Source organism: Leopardus geoffroyi, chromosome C3 (assembly GCF_018350155.1).
Source record: "Leopardus geoffroyi isolate Oge1 chromosome C3, O.geoffroyi_Oge1_pat1.0, whole genome shotgun sequence".
Taxonomy (NCBI): Eukaryota; Metazoa; Chordata; class Mammalia; order Carnivora; family Felidae; genus Leopardus; species Leopardus geoffroyi.
This window is the reverse complement of record NC_059338.1, coordinates 79,684,721-79,703,548: the sequence shown is the minus strand read 5'-3', so window position 1 is coordinate 79,703,548 and position 18,828 is coordinate 79,684,721. Positions and strand designations below refer to the sequence as shown.

Genomic DNA, 18,828 nt, shown 5'->3' with positions numbered 1-18,828 from the left:
TTTCCAGGAGGCAACTACAGGAAAGCTAGATGTTAATTTCCAAATAAGCGGAACACTGCCTTCGGAACAGCAATTCCCAAACTTCCAGCATCCAAGCATCATTGTCCCGATTTTTGTCATATCCTGGAGCCTGCTCACTCTTAGCCATTTTTTTATATTTTCTCTAAATTGTTTTGTTAAACCCCTTACTTTAAGGGAAACTTGACATCAGTCACTTACAGGCCACACAGAGAAAGCAACTTAAAATGGACTACAATGAAAATGAGAGCTTCTTTAATTTGCCCTAAATATTGTTGTACCACAAAGCTCTGAGCCTGTTCTTTGTTAAAAGAACTTTGTGAAAACAAGAGTAGCCAGAGTTTGGAACCTTAAAGCCGCCAAGATTTTAAACTGAGCCTTTCTCCTGGGTTGTGTTAGAAGGACTGAGGGAATCGGAAAAGGTGTCCGAGATGCTCCGTCACTGTGGGATTCAGGGTTCGTGACCTCTGCATCCCAGAGGTGTCTGTCCTCCCGGCCACACACTTCGGGAAATGTTGCTTTAGAACCAAGAAGAGACTTGCCCTGCGTACTCCAGAAAGCCAGCCTTGAACCGAGGGATGGAAACTTTCAAAAAGCACATGATAGGTCAACGTGGGCAACCCACTGCCACAACAGTATTACCAGTGGGAGGAAGAGGAGGCTTAAAAAGTCACAGCAGTCCCAAATGGGGAAATTCAAGGAGACAGAAAGTAGACTTAAGGTTGTCAGGGGCTGCGGTTGGGGAGGGGGCACAGGAATAGGGAGTGGCTGGTAAGGAGTGTGGGGTTTCTCTTTGGGTTGATGAAAATGTTCCCGAGTTAGAAACTGATCCTGGTTGCCCGGTTCAGTCACGGTGGAAAATAATAGGGAGGTTCCTCAAAAAAGTAAAAATAGAACTGCCCTGTGTCTTTACCCAAAGAATATGAAAACATTACTTCGAAAGGATTCATGCGCCTCTATGTTTATTGCAGCATTATTTACAGTAGCCAAGACAGGGAAGCAGCCCAAGTGTCCATTGATACATGATGGATACGGAAGATGTGGTACATATTATACAATGGGGTGTTGCTCAGCCACAACAAAGAATGAAACCTTGCCATTTGCAACAACATGGATGGATCCAGAGTATAATGCCAAGCAAAATAAGTCAGTAAGAGAAAGACAGATAAATACCATATGATTTCACTCACATGTGGAATTTAAGAAACAAAATAAGTGAACAACAGCAACAACAAAAGAGAAAAGCCAAGAAACAGACTCATAACTATAGAGGACAGTCCCCAGAGGGGAGGTGGGGGGGGGGATGGGTGGAACAGGTGAAGGGGATTCAGTCGCTTATGATGAGCACTGACTAATGTATATAATTGTGAATCACTATATTCTGCACCTGAAACTGACTTAGCACTGTATGTTGACCATGCTGGAATTAAAATCAAAATTCTTTTTTTTTTTTAAATCAAAATTCTAAAAAGTGGTCATGGTTGGACAAACTGCCTTGTGAATATCATTTGAAGAAACACTGAATTGTACACATTGAAATGGGAGATTTTATGACATGTGAATTATACCTCAATTAAAAGGCAATTCGTGCTCTTTATTACTGTAGGCATTTGTGCCAGGGATGTGTAGGCATCTGCCAGGGATGCCAGGAGTAGGCAAGATAACCTCTATGTTGCCTTCTGATTAAAGATTCCATGCGTCTCTTTTTTATCGGAGACCTTAAAGCTACAGGACTCTTGAATTGACTCCTTTATTAAGCTGAACACCATTAACCATATTCTCCTCTTTGCTGACATCATGCTCTTCGGGTTCCCTGCCTGAGAAATTTTCCCCATATAGCATAGTGACCTATGCTCAAGACTCTTGGGTTGGAATCCAGGTGACACTATTTCCTAGTTGTGTGCCCCTAGGGAAAGGACCCAGTCTGCCTTAGTTTCCCTCTCTGTAAAATAGGGAGGAGAATAATATTCTCTCCCAAGTTGCTGTAAATGTAGGATTTCCTTTTTTCATGATGCTGAGTAATAGTCCCTTGTACGTATATACCATATTTTCTTTACCCATTCACCATGGATGGACACTGGGTTGTTTCTATATCTTGACTCCTGTAAATAATGCTGCAGGGAAGAAGGGAGTGAGAATATCTCTTTGAGATTCCAATTTCAATTCTCTTGAGTCCATGCCTAGACGTGGGATTGCTGGATCATATGGTAGTTCTATTTTTAATTTTTTTGTGAAACCTCCTCATTGTTTTCCGTAGTGGCTGGACTCATTTGCATTCCCACCAACAGTGCACAAGGGTTTTCTTTTCTCCATATCCTTGTCAACATGGATGGATCTAACACACACGCACACATTGTAATATACCCTCACCGACATTGGAGACGGGATCTACATAACACAGATTGGTTGGGATGGCTGGCTGGCCCATGGCACTGATTATGGTAGGGAAAATTATAACTGGAGTTTCTGTTCAACCTCCTCAGTTCCTTTCTAACTCCCCTTTCTGCTCATTCATGTTTTCCGTAGGTAGATCCCTTTATTCCAGAGACCTCTACTACTTTTCATATTGGCTTCCAAAGCAATATCTCTAGGCCCTTCCTTGCTCGGAACTCCTTTGTTACATTTCCAAACCTTCCCTGGCCATCTTTCCACTTCCCATTGGTGCCTCAAATTCAGCTCATATGAAATAGAATTCATCGTCTCGCTTCTTTCTTTCTTTCTTTCTCTTTCTTTCTTTCTTTCTTTCTTTCTTTCTTTCTTTCTTTCTTTCCCTTTTACGACTAATATGTCCTGTGCAGAACGCCGGCCCCCGTGCTAATATGTACCTTTCATGAACTCGTGCATTTCATCCTCACAAAAATTCCATGTGCTACTATTTTTTCTCTTTTGTATATGAAGAAATGGAGGTCATGGGGATTATTAACTTGCCCAAGAACACTGAGGTGGGAAAAGATGGCGTCAGGACTTGAATCCCGGCCCATCCAGCTCAAAAAGCCTTATTAACCTCCTCATCATTCCAACAGTACTGTCTTCCAGGCCTTTGTGATGGCAGAACTTTTCATGCTGCCCTCCCCTCCCCCACCCTGGCTTTCTTTGATTCCCTCCCATGTCTCATCATTACATTCATTCACCAGCCTGTCCATTCTGCCTTGAAGAACATTCCTTAAATCTCCTCCTCCCTCTCTATTTCCGGAGCCACGTTCCTTAGGGTGCCCATTGGTTTTAATTGCCTCTGAGTGCTCACTTGGTTTTCTTCATTGAATCGTCACTTCATGTTATTGTAAAGGTAATCTTTGAAAATTCAAATCTGATCATGTCATTGCCCCGCTTAAGAGCCTTCTAAGATACCCCTGACTGAATAGGATAAAATCCAAACTCCTCAACACGGCACAGAAGGTTCTCCAAATATATCTTTGGTCTATCTTTCCAGGCTCATTCCCCACCTCCCTGCCTCTTTCTCTTCTCTTTGTGCTGTTTATACATCCTTGTCATCGTGAGAACTGGGATACCCTCGATTTAATCTTGTGTTTGTGTAAGAATTGTGTCTTCACTTCACAAGCACCCTGTTTTGAAACTAACCCAGGATTACACTCATACACACACACACACACACACACACACACACACACACACACACAAGCTCATTTAAAGCCTTAATCATATTGTGGCAATATACATTTCCTGGTTTTGATAATGACTGTATATAGTTGAGTACGTCGTAACCAGTGAGGGAAGCTGGATAAAGTATAGGCAGACCTTCTCTGTACTATTTTTTGCAACTTCTCGTGAAGCTATAATTACTGCAACTTAAAAGTTTTTTAAAAATTAATGTAGCATTGTGTTTTCTGCCCAGGAAGCAGGTTAAGAAAAATGTAAGACATGTAAGTACTCTACCTTTATTATTACATTGTTGTATTACAGGACTCGTCTTGCTTGCTCTTGGAGCCTGGGCTAAGAGGTCTATGTTGGCAAGAAAAGCAAAACTCTTACTAGAACTAGAGCTAAGACCAGGCTTTTGAACCAGACAGACCCACGTTGGATTCCAGTTCTGCTGTTTTATAAACTTAAAATTAACTTGGGCAAGTCACTGAACTCCAAACCTCACTTTCACCATAATTATAAAAAGTGAGGGTTTGGGGATACTTAAACAAGGTAATGTATATAAACAAGGTCATAAACTTAAACAGGACAAAATGTAAAGTACTTAGCTTATGAATAAACATGTTTGACTTCTCTCTCGCCACATCAGCAAATCCTGTTGGCTCTTTTTTATTTTTCAAGTTTTTTTTTTAATGTTTATTTATTGTTGATAGAGAGAAAGACAGAGCGTGAGCAGGGGAGGGGCAGAGAGAGAGAGGGAGACACAGAATCGGAAGCAGGCTCCAGGATCTGAGCTGTCAGCACAGAGCCCAGCGTGGGGCTCAAACTCACAAACCATGAGCTCATGGTTTAATACAAAGGGTGGGGCTTTTTATTTTTTTATAGTTTATAATTATTTTGAGGGAGAGAGAGAGAGAGAGCGTGCACAAGTGAGGGAAGGGCAGAGAGAGAGAATCCCAAGGTGAAAGCATAGAGACCAACATGGGGCTTGATCCCACGAATCGTGAGACCGTGACTTGAGCGGAAATCAAGAGTCAGACACTCAACCACTGAGCCACCAGGTGGCCCTTAAGTGACTTTTTAAAATATGGCCCATTCTTTCTTTCTTTTTTTTTTAAGACAGGGTGTTTTTTTTTTTTTAATTTTTTTTAACGTTTTATTTATTTTTGAGACAGAGAGAGACAGAGCATGAACAGGGGAGGGGCAGAGAGAGAGGGAGACAGAATCTGAAACAGGCTCCAGGCTCTGAGCTGTCAGCACAGAGCCCGATGCGGGGCTTGAACCCATGAACTGCGAGATCATGACCTGAGCCGAAGTCAGACACTTAACCGACTGAGCCACCCAGGCGCCCCTGGCCCGTTCTTTCTATGAAGTGATGGTCATCTCTGGAGTTTACATTTGGCTCAGGACCACATGGTTGCTGCGGCCCATTTGCAAACGATACTTCACCGTGGAAAAGGCGATTCAGACTCACCGATATAGTTGCAATGGTGCGTGTCCAGCCTCCCGACCCCCTCCAGCCAGGTGTCCTCACTTAGGGAAGAGTCAACATCACCCAAGAGATTTCCATGCTGCCAGGATTTAGAGGCACCAAGGCTGAAGAGATTAGACAAGGAAGGGCGGATTCTCTTTTTCTTTCTAAATATCCTGGAAAGAAATGAAAGTAGCAGGATACACAATGAAAAGCAGCCCCCTCTGGTTCAACACCGAGAATCTAGTGAGAATGATTTGATCCATAGAACACGTCTGCAAAGCTCATTTCATTTGTTCCCTCTGTTAACCCCACAGAAGTTTCTTAAATGTCTGTGTGCTCCAGGTGCCTGGATCAATAGCTAAGACACTGAGATACCGGATCCACCCTTGGGCACAGAAAGTTCACACCCCATTATAGGAGAAAGACGAGGATAACGCAGACGAAGCTAATGCCTTCATAGAGCTTTTGCTGCACCAGGGGTCTTTCTCAGTGGTTTACATACGACAACTCACATTATCCTTGGAACAGCTTTGGGAGGTAGGTACTGCTGTGACCCCATTTTTTCAGATCAGGAAACTGAGGCACAAAAGGCTAAGCAACTTGGCTGAGATCATCCAGGAAGTGTCACAACTGGGCTGCAAACTGAGGCAGGCTGGCTCTATGGTCTCTTCTCTGCCTTACCAGTGCTCTGTAGGGGGCTTGTGCTCTGATGGAACTAACTAGAAGCTGCACTGAGAGCACCAGGGGAGGCGTTGCTGATTGGGAGGCAAGGGAGGCTTCCCGGGGGAGGAGACCACTGAACTGCATAGGACTATCTGATCTATTCATTGAGGAACAGGTAGGTCTTATATTAAGTCATGCTAGGAAATAAGGCTGGGGAGGTAAAAATAAGGGGGGAATGAAGAACCTTGAAAGTGACAATAGTGGAGAAACTTGAATATCGTGTGAAGGAGGTGGGTTTTGACATCGGAGCGAAGGGAAACCACTCCGTATGGGCATGATGGTGACGTAATTTGTTTCACATTTCTGAAGGATTTTGACTACTCACACATCCACACTGCCAGCAATGTGTCCTCTACATTGTAACCAGTGTCACCGTGCTAAGGATAATCCGGTCATTTGTCAATGGCTCCTCTTTCCCTACAGAACAAAGCCCAACCCCCTTAGCTGGACTTGAAACTTCTCCGCTCACCACCCCCCCCACCCCCGTGTCTGCTAAGTGTTCTCTCATGTTCCTTCCACCCTGAGGTGTATCTCTGCCAAACCACCCGCCATTTCCCAAATTGTACAGGGTCTCCTGGAAGTCTCCTTTGCTACTTTCATTTTAACTGAGATCCTACTTCTCTCCAAACTCAAATCGATCTTCATTATCTCTGGGAATCTTGTTTTAACCGGTTTCCCCGAGTGAAATAGCCTTCCCTTCCTTTTCTCCTGCACTGCAGTCTATTCAGACCTCTGCCCCGGCACCCGTATCACTTGATCACCTTGGTTTATTTTCATGTCAGCTATCCCTGCCCCTTGTCGGTCTTTACGCTTCCATGGTCTGGAGCAGGAATGAGCTCTCGTAAATCATTGCTGAATGAACAAATGAATGAATGCGTAATTAATGGATGGATTGGATTTTGGATTCTTTGACGTATTATCCACTACTTACCTAACTAAATTCTCCTTGTAAAGAACACTGGCCTGGGGTGGGCTCAGAGTTATGTTGCCATCTTTGTCACAGAGGAAAGGGTCCTCTGTCCAAACATAGTAGCCATTGGAGAGGAGTCTGGGACTTCGGCGACAGGTGATGTGGGAGCCCGTCAAGAGAGCTGCAGAGCAGCCTTCAAAGGAACTGTCACCATCCAGGGAATCACAGGCAAAACTAAAGAGGGAAGAAAGAAAGTAGTTTACACGTCCACCCACCACGTCCAGGCCCACAGGAACCACATTTCTAGCCACCATGAAGGAAAACAGCTCTTTGCATTCACGGCTACCTCTTTGCATGCATGCATTCAGCCACCCTGAGAATGTCACTCTTAATCTGGGCTTCATCTCCTCACTAGTGACAGCATTGGACAACAGGGCATTTAGCGCTTCGTTCTGTTTGAAACATTTTGATGAAAACATTACAGGCTAATCAGTCTCCTCGCCATGGGATGCAACTACACCCTTGACAGTAATCCATTTTCTTGGATGGAGAAATTGCAGACTGGCCTATTTGGGGTGCTTATTATATAAGCTTATTTATTTGGGGTGCTTATTATATAAGTTTATTATTACAAGCTATTTGGAAGCTTACAGTCTCCACCCCCTTCCTTTGAATAGTCCTCCAATTGCCATATCCTTACTCTTTCCCTGCAATAGATAAATTACAACTGTGCAGCCATCAGATATATATGAGTTACAAGGTGAACATGCAGTCAGAGAGATCTTTTTGACTTTGGCCAATTTCCCATCTGGTCAGCTACCCAAACGACCATACAGTCTGTGATCTGGTATCCAGGGAAATCTCTTAATTTTTAGCTGGGTAAATATCCATGTGTCTTAGGTTTGAAAAACAATCACATGCCTGTGTGATTGAAAGGCAACATCATGCCGCATGCTCTACTGAATTTCTGGTAAAGTGTTAAGTGTAGAAGCCTGTCCGCAATTAATACATGCACTAAAGTTAGTAAAATGCTATTTTAAATGGATATTACCTATTGAAAATGTACTGTGGACCTGGCTCATAGTTAATGCTTTATCTACTTTTCACTAACCTCCCCAAAAGCTAAGTATTGTACGTAATCATCATTGCACTGTAGGAAAAAAAATATATATATGTGTATATATACACATATATATATATACACACACACACACACACACACACATATATATATATATATATACATATACATATGATGCAGAAAGACAAATAACTTGGACATTTTATAATAGCCAGTAAGTGATAAAACTAGGATTTGAACCCCTATCTGGAGTGCTTATTCCACATGGCTTGTTCGTTCGTGCTTGGCTGATTCATTTGATGGTAGCGGGAGGCCTGGCATTTACAAACAAGGGCAGGCTCTAACACCAATGCATGATTCCTTTATACCAGTGGCACATTTTAATTTTTTTTTTCAACGTTTATTTATTTTTGGGACAGAGAGAGACAGAGCATGAACGGGGGAGGGGCAGACAGAGAGGGAGACACAGAATCGGAAACAGGCTCCAGGCTCTGAGCCATCAGCCCAGAGCCCGACGCGGGGCTCGAACTCACGGACTGCGAGATCGTGACCTGGCTGAAGTCGGACGCTTAACCGACTGCGCCACCCAGGCGCCCCGGCACATTTTACAAAATGCTAGAGAAAACATCAACTGAGGCCTGCGTAAGGAATAAAAGACAGAGAAAAGAGACAGGGGAGGAAAAAAGGAAGGAAGGAAAAGGAGACTTCTTCGAAGAACTTGAACAAAACGGTCGACTCGACATGTTTTTGTAGAACATGGCATTCGGCCAGCTGGTGCATTGGTGTGGGATTTTGTTGCTCTTATAAATTGAGATAGCAAAGCATATATATATATATATATATATATATATATATATATTTTTTTTTTTTTTTTTTTTTTTTTTTTTTTTTTTTTGCAAAGCATATTTAGGAGAACCTTAGTTCGAGAAAAAGTAATCAGTATTCGGTAGTTTCTTCACTCCCCAAACAATTCACTTTGGCTTACACACTCACAGCCATGCCCCACCCCCCACCATTCCATTATTAGGTTATGCAAGTTTTCATTTTGTGTGTGCATGGGACTGAAGATTTATACCCACGCCAAAGCTGGATGGGAGCTAAAACTAACATTTTTAAACCAGGAATACAAGAAAATGAGACACACAGGGAGAGAACCGTGATTGATGTGGCTTGCGAAAAGTCCCATGGAATACCTTGGGAAAAGGCATCTGGGAGACGGCTCTCCGGTATATCTTCTCTCAGAGCCTGAAGAACCTGCAGAAGCAAACGGGAGACAAGTGCAAATTTATCACACCTCCCCACCACGCATGACTGCAAATAATGGAGGCTTTAGAGAAGGTGTGAGTAGTTCCTGCCTCGGCAGGGAATCCAACTGTGCGGCCATGCAGTGACATCAGGACTAACCCAACTTGTCACCGGGGCTGAGCCAGAAATAACCCAGGGGCTTCTGTCATCTGTTTCTCCTCTCACTCCGTATTCCTCTAGAGGTTTCTTACCGGAGGATGAGGGCAATAATAAACCATTAACATCAAACTGACTCATCACGAAAAGGAGGAAGAAAGTGTCTTGTGTGAAACTGTAGAAAACCAAAATCAATTACTCGGTGTGCTAGCTTTTTTTTTTTTACCTTACTCAGTAATTTGAGGAATTCAATCATTTGCTTAGACTGTCTCTCATTAGGGCATTTTAAGGCACTCCCATTGTAAACGAATGAGGAGAAGACATTAGGGAAGGAAAAAAATAAAGTTTTGTTTTGTTTTATATTAATAATTTTCCAATGCATGAGGCCTGTGAATATTCTTCGTTAAAAATAAATCATCCTTCCATTCATTTAGCCATTCACTCCACTTTAACCAAAGGCATAGCACCTAATTTCAGCTGGGGAAAGTGCAGCTAATTAATATTCTACACTCTAAAGCACGATTTTATATAGTCATGTGTGAACACTTCTAATAGAGAGGCTCGGTGAAACCTGATTCCGTTGCGGACGGTTAGTATCTAAGACAGAGCAAGGAGCTCAGACTTTCAGATTGGGCTGGTTGGTTTGTAAGGAGTAAATTATAGGTGTGTGAGGTGGGGTTAGAAGCAGGGTTTGGGGAGAAAATGACAAGAGGAAGGAAGAAGCTTGAAACCACTGCCGTTTGAACAACGCCCTTATTTTCTGCAAGTAGCTATCAAAATCATTCAGTATTTTTTATAGGCAGTTTTGCATCTTAATAGTAGCTGATAAACAATCTCCTTTCACATTTATGCACAAGCATCTAGAAAACCAGTGATTTCTTTTTCCCCCCACTAAAAAGACAAATACCACATTTCTCTCCAGGAAAGAAATGAAGTCAAAATCATTGCCAAAGTGAACACTGGCATTTAAGAAGCACAAGCTACTGACAGATGGTTAATGGTATGAGTATCAGCAAAATCAAAGCAAGGAAATTGCTAAAAGAAGTCTAATCGTTCGAAAGATAATTGCGCGTAGCAGTTCTCCTACATTTACTTGCCACTGGTGTTGACATCAGTTGAGATATTCGGTACATCTTGGGAAGGCTGCTTGTTCAAACTTCACAGATTTTCTGAAAGAGACATTAAAAAGGAGGTGGATTATATATTAAAAATAGAAAAATGATGCCAAAACAGATGGCATCTACTAATTGCACCAGTCAGGCTTGTTTACTGAATGGTACAGAGATTTAGGGCTGAAGGAGGAGACTGGGATGAATGACCACCAGGGTTGCACCTGCTACAATGTTATATTACATTTTCCATCGTCTGGCTTGGTGCATCCAAATAACCTTTTTCTGTAAATAAGAACAACATCTTATTTGGGAAACCTAGATTTATGTGGTTGATTTGTAGTCAAAATAATGAAAATGAATTATTTGATTAAGAAATCGGAAAAAAAAAAAGATTGGTTTTAGAGCCCTCTAACTAAACGTGTTTGTATTTTCGTCATGCGACACACATCACCCTCATTATCAAGTTTCAAGCGACGCTTGGGGATCGGTGTCTGTCTTTTGCACAACACCTCGAACCCTTGACAGGTGGTCATAGAGAGGGCTGGTGGTCTTTAAGAGGTGCTGTCAGCCTGGACATTCGCAACCAGTGCAGGCAGCATTGCCCTAAAAATTGTCTGCCACCAGGCAGATTTCAAAACTCAGTTTGCATGAGCATGTAATTTACTCTCTCAATTACAAATTAGGCATATATCCAAGTGTGTAAATTACGTCAACTTTGATCATATGCCATTCACCGCATAGATCCACCTGCTGTAGACCATGATACTTTGTACACAGCGCTGTTCTCATAGCCTTGCAAGGTAGGACTGAATTCTTGTTCTGATTCAACACCTCTATCCACATTTTGAAAATGCCATGTCTAGTAATGGATTGTTTTTGTAGCTGTCACACATCAAGTCAAACCAGGATAATCCTAGAGCTCCAAATGGATTCTTTCAATAAATCATATGCCACAGCTTTTAGAAAATATAGATCCTAGCTTCTAGAGACCTTTAGAGGAGTCAAGAGAACTTTCTGGCATTCCTTGGAAGATCTCTAAATCAAAGCACACATTCGTAGATGTCGCTCATTTAGAATATAAACCAATATTGTTTGCATCGTAATATAATAGTTCATCACCGTCCTTTTGACTTTTGATCAATATCATCTGAAGTGCACAGCCCAAATTACACCGTGTTAGCTTTCCCCAAGCATTGAGTTTAACTTTCAACCAACAAGACCTGTGGCCGAAGGCAAGGTTTTCCTGCTATGTCTTACAAATATTTGCGTCAGGCCACAGACAGTACAGTTGATGAAGGACTAGTCACACTGGAAAAACCTTCAGTAACGGCTCTAAATCTTTTCAAGAAACAGCTTCTGTCTACCGGTCCCATCAAAGTCACACATCCGTTCTGAAAAATAATCTGTCCATACGTGTTCCTTCCAAAGGGAGTTCCCAGTTTCCTCTTCCCACTGATGAAGAGGAGAATTACTGAAGTATGAAGCTTCCTGTGGCTGACGGTGGAGAAACCCAGGGTTCAGCAGGCTGTCGGCTGAAAATAAAGACAGAATGTCAACAGGTGCAGGGAAGTCTCGTAATAAAGAGAAATCCCCTTCACTCCTAACAGATGCTTGCACGCATTACCGTGTGCAGGAGTGTGCAGAGAGGTTTTGTCTTCAGCGGCCTCTTGCTGTTTTGGTTGTTTCCTAGAATAAAAGGGCATGTCGTTCTTGAGAAAGTCAGCCTTACAACCGCTCTTGTTTTCTTTCAAAAACAGCCTGTGTCACCAGAGACGGAGAAGCAGAATGAGGTCACACTTCCTGTTGGGCTCACATCAGTGGCATTCACGCCCGGGAGGATGGTGAAACCTCCAGTCTTCTGGACCAGCGACAGGTGAGGTGCGGCCCACAGATCAGGCCAGCTGGATACATCATGGTCGCTCGAGGGATGTTTTTCTGAGCTACCTCGTCACACCGAGCTGTAAGAACATAAGAGAAACTTCTGGAGAACACTTCTCAGACACTTCTTGCTTGTCATCTTCTGGTCCTTTCCAACATGAGTACTGCGTAGTTGTGCTCTGTCCAAATCGACTCAGTTTATTGGCGATAATGCACGGATGCTATTAGATTCAGAATTTTATTCCATACCAAGAGCTGGATTTTATGAAAATGTCCGTCATGGCAATACGTTGATTCACCAAAGGTTGAACTTTCCAGGAAACTCCCTGGGTGGCATTTTACATTTTATATTTACATTTTAGTTGAGCTCAAAGAATTTCCTGCTGTCGGTGGGTCCCTACAAATCTCTGCTATTGTAAATGATAAAAAAAAAAATACGTTCCAAGAATACTGAGGTGCATTGGGTAGTGGAAAGAGTGTGGGTGCAAAGCCCCAGGGGGTCAGCCCAGCAGAAGAGTTAATCTCATTCTTTCTTGGGGATCTCCCAAGAAAGGGGTTCACCTTTCTCCCTGAGGTGATGCCAAAGGCAGGATCTTCTATAGAACATGCTCCTAGCAACAGAAGCTGTTAGCGGAGCAGTCACGTCGAGTCTCGGTAGAAAGTTTGCAAAGATGACCCTCAAAGATGGTTGTGTGATCTCTTTCCCTTCGGTGTGGGCTGAAGCGAAAAACTTGCTTCTCCTGCATAGATGAGACACAAGTGATGGGTTGGCACTCCCACGATTAGGTTACAAAAGATTGCGGCTTCTGTCTTGTTGGCCTTTCCATTACCTTCTAGGCTTACATGCTTTGAAGAAGCAAGCTGCCATGTTGGAAAAGCACACAAGACCAGAATCTGAGGGGTTATCTGAAATGCCAGTGAAGGACTGAAGCCCTCAGTCCGATGGCTGGGAATCCACTCAACCGCCACGTGAGTGCCTCAGAAGTAGATCTTTCTCCAGCTGAGCCTTGACATGACTACAGCCCCAGTCAGCCCTTTGATTCCAGCCTTTGAACACCCACAAGCAGAGAAACCAGCTCAGCATTGTCCATATTTCTGACCTGTGGAAACTATGTGATAAAAAATCGTATTTGAAAGCACAAAGTTTGGGGTAACTTCTCACACAGCAATAGATAACTAATACATAGTCCCAACAAATGTGACTTCCTGGGCCATTCGCTGTTCCAGTCTATTTGGTCAGGGTGCCAGCCTTAGAATACAGGCACATTTATTCGAGGCTGGGGCTGGTCACATCTGCCTACATTTACCAGGTAGCCATTTTGCCCAACGGCAGTTCTGGGCGTCTGGTACCCTCTTTCTTGAAACCCATAGCTCTCCTCCTTCTTGTTCTCTCTCTGTGTCCCCTATTCTTTCTATTTTCATCCTCCTCCTTCCAGCCCTGGCTAATGTTTTCTAGAGGAGGAAGGGGGAAAAAAAAAAACCCTTCTGACTCCTCAAGACCCTGGGCTCTGCCCAAGTCCACAAGTCCCCTTTCCCAAAAGACTGACGTCAAAAAGACTTTAGTCTAGGGGCGCCTGGGTGGCGCAGTCGGTTAAGCGTCCGACTTCAGCCAGGTCACGATCTCGCGGTCCGTGAGTTCAAGCCCCGCGTCAGGCTCTGGGCTGATGGCTCAGAGCCTGGAGCCTGTTTCCGATTATGTGTCTCCCTCTCTCTCTGCCCCTCCCCCGTTCGTGCTCTGTCTCTCTCTGTCCCAAAAATAAATAAACGTTGAAAAAAAAATTTATAAAAAAAAAAAAAGACTTTAGTCTATTCCTTTACTGATCTGGAACATATCAGGACACCATTAATGATCACAATCATTGCTAACTTTATGGAGCCCTTACTAGTTCCCAGGCGCTATTCTATTTCCTTCACAGATATTATTAGCACATTTAATCCTCATACCAACTCCACGAGGGAGGCTCTGTTATTAACCTCATTTTACAGATGAGAAAACCGAGGCACAGAGAGTTCGATACTTCGCTCAAAGTCACGTGGCCGGTAAATGGTGAGCTGGTAGAACTGAGACTACGAGCCTGCCTTCTTAACCTGTAAGCAATAACGATCACATCAAACACGTTTGAGCATTTCCTATGAGGCAGGCACTGTATGAAACACTCCATGTGTGTGATTAAACCTCACCCAGCCCTAGGAAATAAGTACGATTATTACACGCAGGCAGGATGGAAGTTTGGAGGGTTTACCTACACCGTCAAGTGTCAGGGATGGAATTCTAGCCCTGGAGCCCACCCCTTCGCTCCTCTCTCCCCAGGTCCACTTGTCTCCTTGCCGTTCCTTCAATGCCAGACTCGTGCCTGCTCCGGGATCTTGTGCTCATTCTTCTCTCTGCCCAGAATGTCCCCCTGATAGTCGCAGGGCGTTCTCTCACCTCCCTTGGCTCTCAGCTCAAGTGTTTTCCGTCACTAACCTAACTGCCCTCCGCACACGCTCCTCACTCGTTCCCTGCTTTATTCTTCTCCTTAGTACCTTTCACTCTGCCACATACCGCAACTTTTATTTTTTGCAGTGATAAATTCATTCCTCAGCCAGACGGGAAGCTTTATGAAGGCAAAGAGTTTTGTCGTTTTTCTTCATTCCTGGAGACCCAACATCAAGGATCCTGCCTGCCAAGAAACAGGTTATCCAGAAACATTTGGGGAATCAATAAATAACTGAAGTAAAAGCTAGGTAGAACTGAATTGAGCCCTCTATCCTGCATGCTAGAAAGCAGCACTTTTATTATTTTTTTTAATCTATTTTTAGTTTTTTGTTTATTTTGAGAGGGAGAGAGAGAGGCAGAGAGAGGAGACCGAGAATCCCAAGCAGGCTCTGCACTGTTAGTGTGGAGCTGGATGCGGGGATCAAACCCATGAACCACGAGATTCTGGCCTGAGCCGATGTCAAGAGTTAGACGCTTAACCAGTGGAGCCACCCCGGTGTTCTCAAAAGTATGTTATGGGGCGCCTGGGTGTCTCTGTCGGTTAAGCGTCTGACTCCTGATTTCTGTTCAGGTCAGGATCTCAGGATCTCACCTCTCCATCCCGACAGGTGCAGAGCCTACTTGGGATTCTCTCTCCCCTCTCTTTCTGCTACTCCCTCACTCTCCCTCTCTCAAAATAAAATAAACGTAAAAAAAAAAAAAAAGTATGTTCCCCAGAATGCTCAATCCTCCATTATCAGTGGAGGGTATGTGTGTGGAAGGGGAAAAGTGTAAGCAGTAAATATAAGCCTGCTCTCACCACTAGAAGTCCTACCCAGAGCAACGAGGCAAGAAAAATAAATAAAAGGTATTCAAATCAGAAAGGAAGAAGTAAAATTATCCATTTGCAGATGACGTGATCTTATATATAGAAAACCCTAAAGACTTAAAAAGAAACTGTTAGAACTCATAAATGAATTCAGTAATGTGGTTTTTTCCTTTTTTTTTTTTTTAGCATTTATACAAGATTTCTTGCAGCTAGAATTCCTGTCTCAAAAATGCTCTAGATACGTCCTTACTGTTTGCTCAGCGTTCATATTTGCATTACGGTGGAAATTTATTATTTTTTTTAAGAGAGGACGAGAGAGAGAGAGAGGCTGAGAAATGGGGGGGTCGGGCAAAGGAGGAGGATGGAGACAGACTGATCAGCTCACAAAAATCCTAAATAAGAGCTTGCGTTCTTGGTGTAAGAACAGGGTTCTCTTCGTCTCTGTTGTCCCCAGCGGCAAACACAAGGCGGATGCAAAGCAAGTCCTCAGAAGATGCGTGTGTTCATGGAGTCACAGAGCATGAAACGACTACCCTCAGACACGCCAGTGACTGGAAATACGTGTCCCTGTGACTGGTGACAAAGAAACATCAAGAAATACCTGGCATTGGTATATCGATTATAATTTGCAAAACGTGTAAGATTTGTTCTATCGAATTCGATGTTCATCACAACCCTGTGAAGTAGATTTCCAACTCCCATTTCTATGTGAGGAAAGGAGCACCAGAAAAGGGTCTGGTTCCCAAACACTCTGGTAAAAGTGTCAGGTTTAACTTAACGACTCCTGGTTTTATTCCAAACCCCTTGGCTCTAGAATGCTTCATCATCTTAAATTGCTATAAAAAAAAAAAATAATCATAGCAAGAAATGAGTTAACGCATGGATTTCCTTTAAACGTATATGGTCTCCTATGATCTTCCTGATACCCGTAGTTCTAAAAAAGAAAAGAAAGAAAACCGGAGGGTGTTTACTCTGATCCTGAGGAAACGAACTCTGTTGAATGTTTTGCAAAAATACAAAAGAGGAAGTAATCCAATACCTGACCACAACGCGGTGTGGCTGCAATATTTTTTTAGCGAGGCAAGCCAGTCAACTGTGGCCATGCTTGTACAAGCAAGTTCTCTGCCCCTCCCCCAGAGGGGAACCTTTTCATCTGCGCGTCAGGCGTTTACTTTGGAGACGGTGGCATTGTGTTTGGGTCCCGACCAAGAGAGCAGACGCTTAGACCAATGGCCAAGGGACCAGCTACAGCACATACTCTGACCCTGCACGTTCTTGCTTGCTGACAGTCAACGTTGTAGCCAACCCACCTGTTTGTGTGTCTGTTTCACTGCCCAGTTCAGTGCCTCAGGATGGGGAATTAAGCCTATTGATCGTCAGCTCCTGGGGCCTAGCACTGACTTGGCCCGTATTCCATAAATGCCTGTGGCAAGGAAATGGAAGCGGAATGATATTTTTTACTTGCCAGAGCCTGAATCGAAGCTATAAAGAACTAGAAGGCAATAATAATTTTAGAATCTGCACGGGCCTCTTGTTTGAAGCTTACTCCTCCGCAAAGTGTTTTCCAAATGCCGCTTCCTCTCTGCAGTCTTCCTTGATTTGCGGAGTCAGCAGAAGCACACCAAGATATGTCTATTCCAAACCAATGAATATTTAATTGAATGTTAATATTGAGACCGGGCTTGGTTGTTTCTATACCCATCGCCCCATCATGGCAAGTTACCTTCGAACTGGATACCTGGTTTTATTTTTCTTCCTGTTCTCTCACTGTGTATTGCCCAGTGCTTAGCACTCGGTAGAATTTCAGTAAAAGATTGTTGGGTGATTACGCAAATAAATGAATAAGGGAAGAATGAAAGCATGCCGTCTGCCTTATCTGAGGATGCCACCGAATTGTAGCTAGCTCCGTTCTCAAGGAAAATGACGATCAGCAAGGGGTTAAAAGTGTTTGCTGTTTGATTACTATTTACCTGTGTACTTGCTATTTTCTGTTGCCCACCCTCTCCGTTCCCAGTTTTAACCCTCCCCGGCAGTGGGGTGTCTGGGCGGCTCAGTTGGCTAAGCAGCTGACTCTTGATCTTGGCTCAAGTCATGATCTCATGGTTCCTGGGACTGAGCCCCATGTCAGGCTCTGTACTGACAGTGCAGAACCTGCCTGGGATTCTGTTTCTCCCTCTCTCTCTGCTCCTCTAACTCCTCAAAAAAATAAATAAGTAAAGTTAGAAAGAAAAAAACCCCACAACAATCCCCAGCAATGTGTTTCTACAGTGTAGAGACTGCCTCTAAAAGCAAACACCTTAGGAATCGGGAACGTGAATGTTGAGTCAATCCCTTACTAGATTTGCTTTCCTGGTTTTGCAAACCAGGACAAGCATTGTCGGTTCCGTGGCATGGCTGTAAGTTGTAATTTGGAGTTCCGGTCGGTATAAGCCAGTTGAGAGGAGTATTCGTTGCATTGCTGTCCAACTTCTATTCTCTTTCTTTTAAGTAGTGGTGCTCCAACTTTCTTCAAAGGACCTACTCACCCCCATCTCTTAGTCTATGAGGTTTGGGCCAGTGTCTACTCCCACTTGCCTGGTTGGGGATGGGATCCACCTGATGGCAGTCCAAATGACTCCCACGGCCATCACGCTTGGCTCACAGATGGGCACCTGACTTAATTTAGGCCAACGACAGAGTGACCGCCAGAACTCCTTTCTGTATCAGGATGTTGTAATGACAAGGCTGAAGCTGCTGGGGGCCTGGAAGTGGATCCTGGGAGTCAAGCTAAACCCTAGGAAGCAGAATAAAAAGATGTTGTAATTTGATCCCTGAGTTAAACTGCCCCCGAAGGCCTACTGATCCCTTCTTGATTCCACAAATACAAACTTCCTTTATGCTCATACTTGTTTGCATTAAACTTTCTGTCGCATGCAACCAAACGAATCCTAGCATGACACAGTTCTGAAACTTTGCGTACGTAAGAATCATTTAGGATGGCTTTGACACTGCAGATTGCTAATCGCCAAACCTATGATGCAGGTTAGGGCCCCAACACTTGCATTTTAACAAAGAGCCCAAGAAGGTCTAATACAGATAATTGGTGGGGCAATGCTCAAAAACACTGATATAGTTAATGGAACTCGTAACAGTAAACAGCAACCCAAATCAGAGGAAATGTGAGGCATCATAATTCTTCCTGCTTTAGGTAGAATGATTGTATGTCTCACGTGGTCTGGGACTGCCCGGGAATACTTTTGTTATTCTGACATAATTATAATAGCGTGCCTTTTTTTAAATTATTCTTCTAAGTGTCCAGGCTTCGATGACAAATTTCCGGTCACTCCATTGTTTCAGGACAATCT

At 43.5% G+C, this 18,828-nt stretch overlaps 1 protein-coding gene across 5 annotated transcripts in view; it reads right to left on the bottom strand.

The window, feature by feature from the left end:
* The window catches only part of TMEM71 (transmembrane protein 71), a 37,450-nt gene that overhangs the window by 13,534 nt on the left and 5,088 nt on the right, over positions 1-18,828 (bottom strand). For 2 of the 5 annotated variants that reach the window (XM_045453645.1, XM_045453648.1), the window contains exons 1-6: positions 11,944-13,732; positions 11,733-11,851; positions 10,295-10,376; positions 9,000-9,060; positions 6,747-6,959; positions 5,093-5,265 (exon numbers count right to left, since the gene is read on the bottom strand). In XM_045453645.1, coding sequence (XP_045309601.1) covers positions 5,093-5,265; positions 6,747-6,959; positions 9,000-9,060; positions 10,295-10,340 — 493 coding nt within the window. In that variant the 5' untranslated portion in view covers positions 10,341-10,376; positions 11,733-11,851; positions 11,944-13,732. Of the gene's footprint in view, positions 1-5,092; positions 5,266-6,746; positions 6,960-8,999; positions 9,061-10,294; positions 10,377-11,732; positions 11,852-11,943; positions 13,743-14,742; positions 15,051-18,828 lie in introns of those variants that run through there. The other 3 variants (XM_045453649.1, XM_045453646.1, XM_045453647.1) reach the window with 3 other exon arrangements.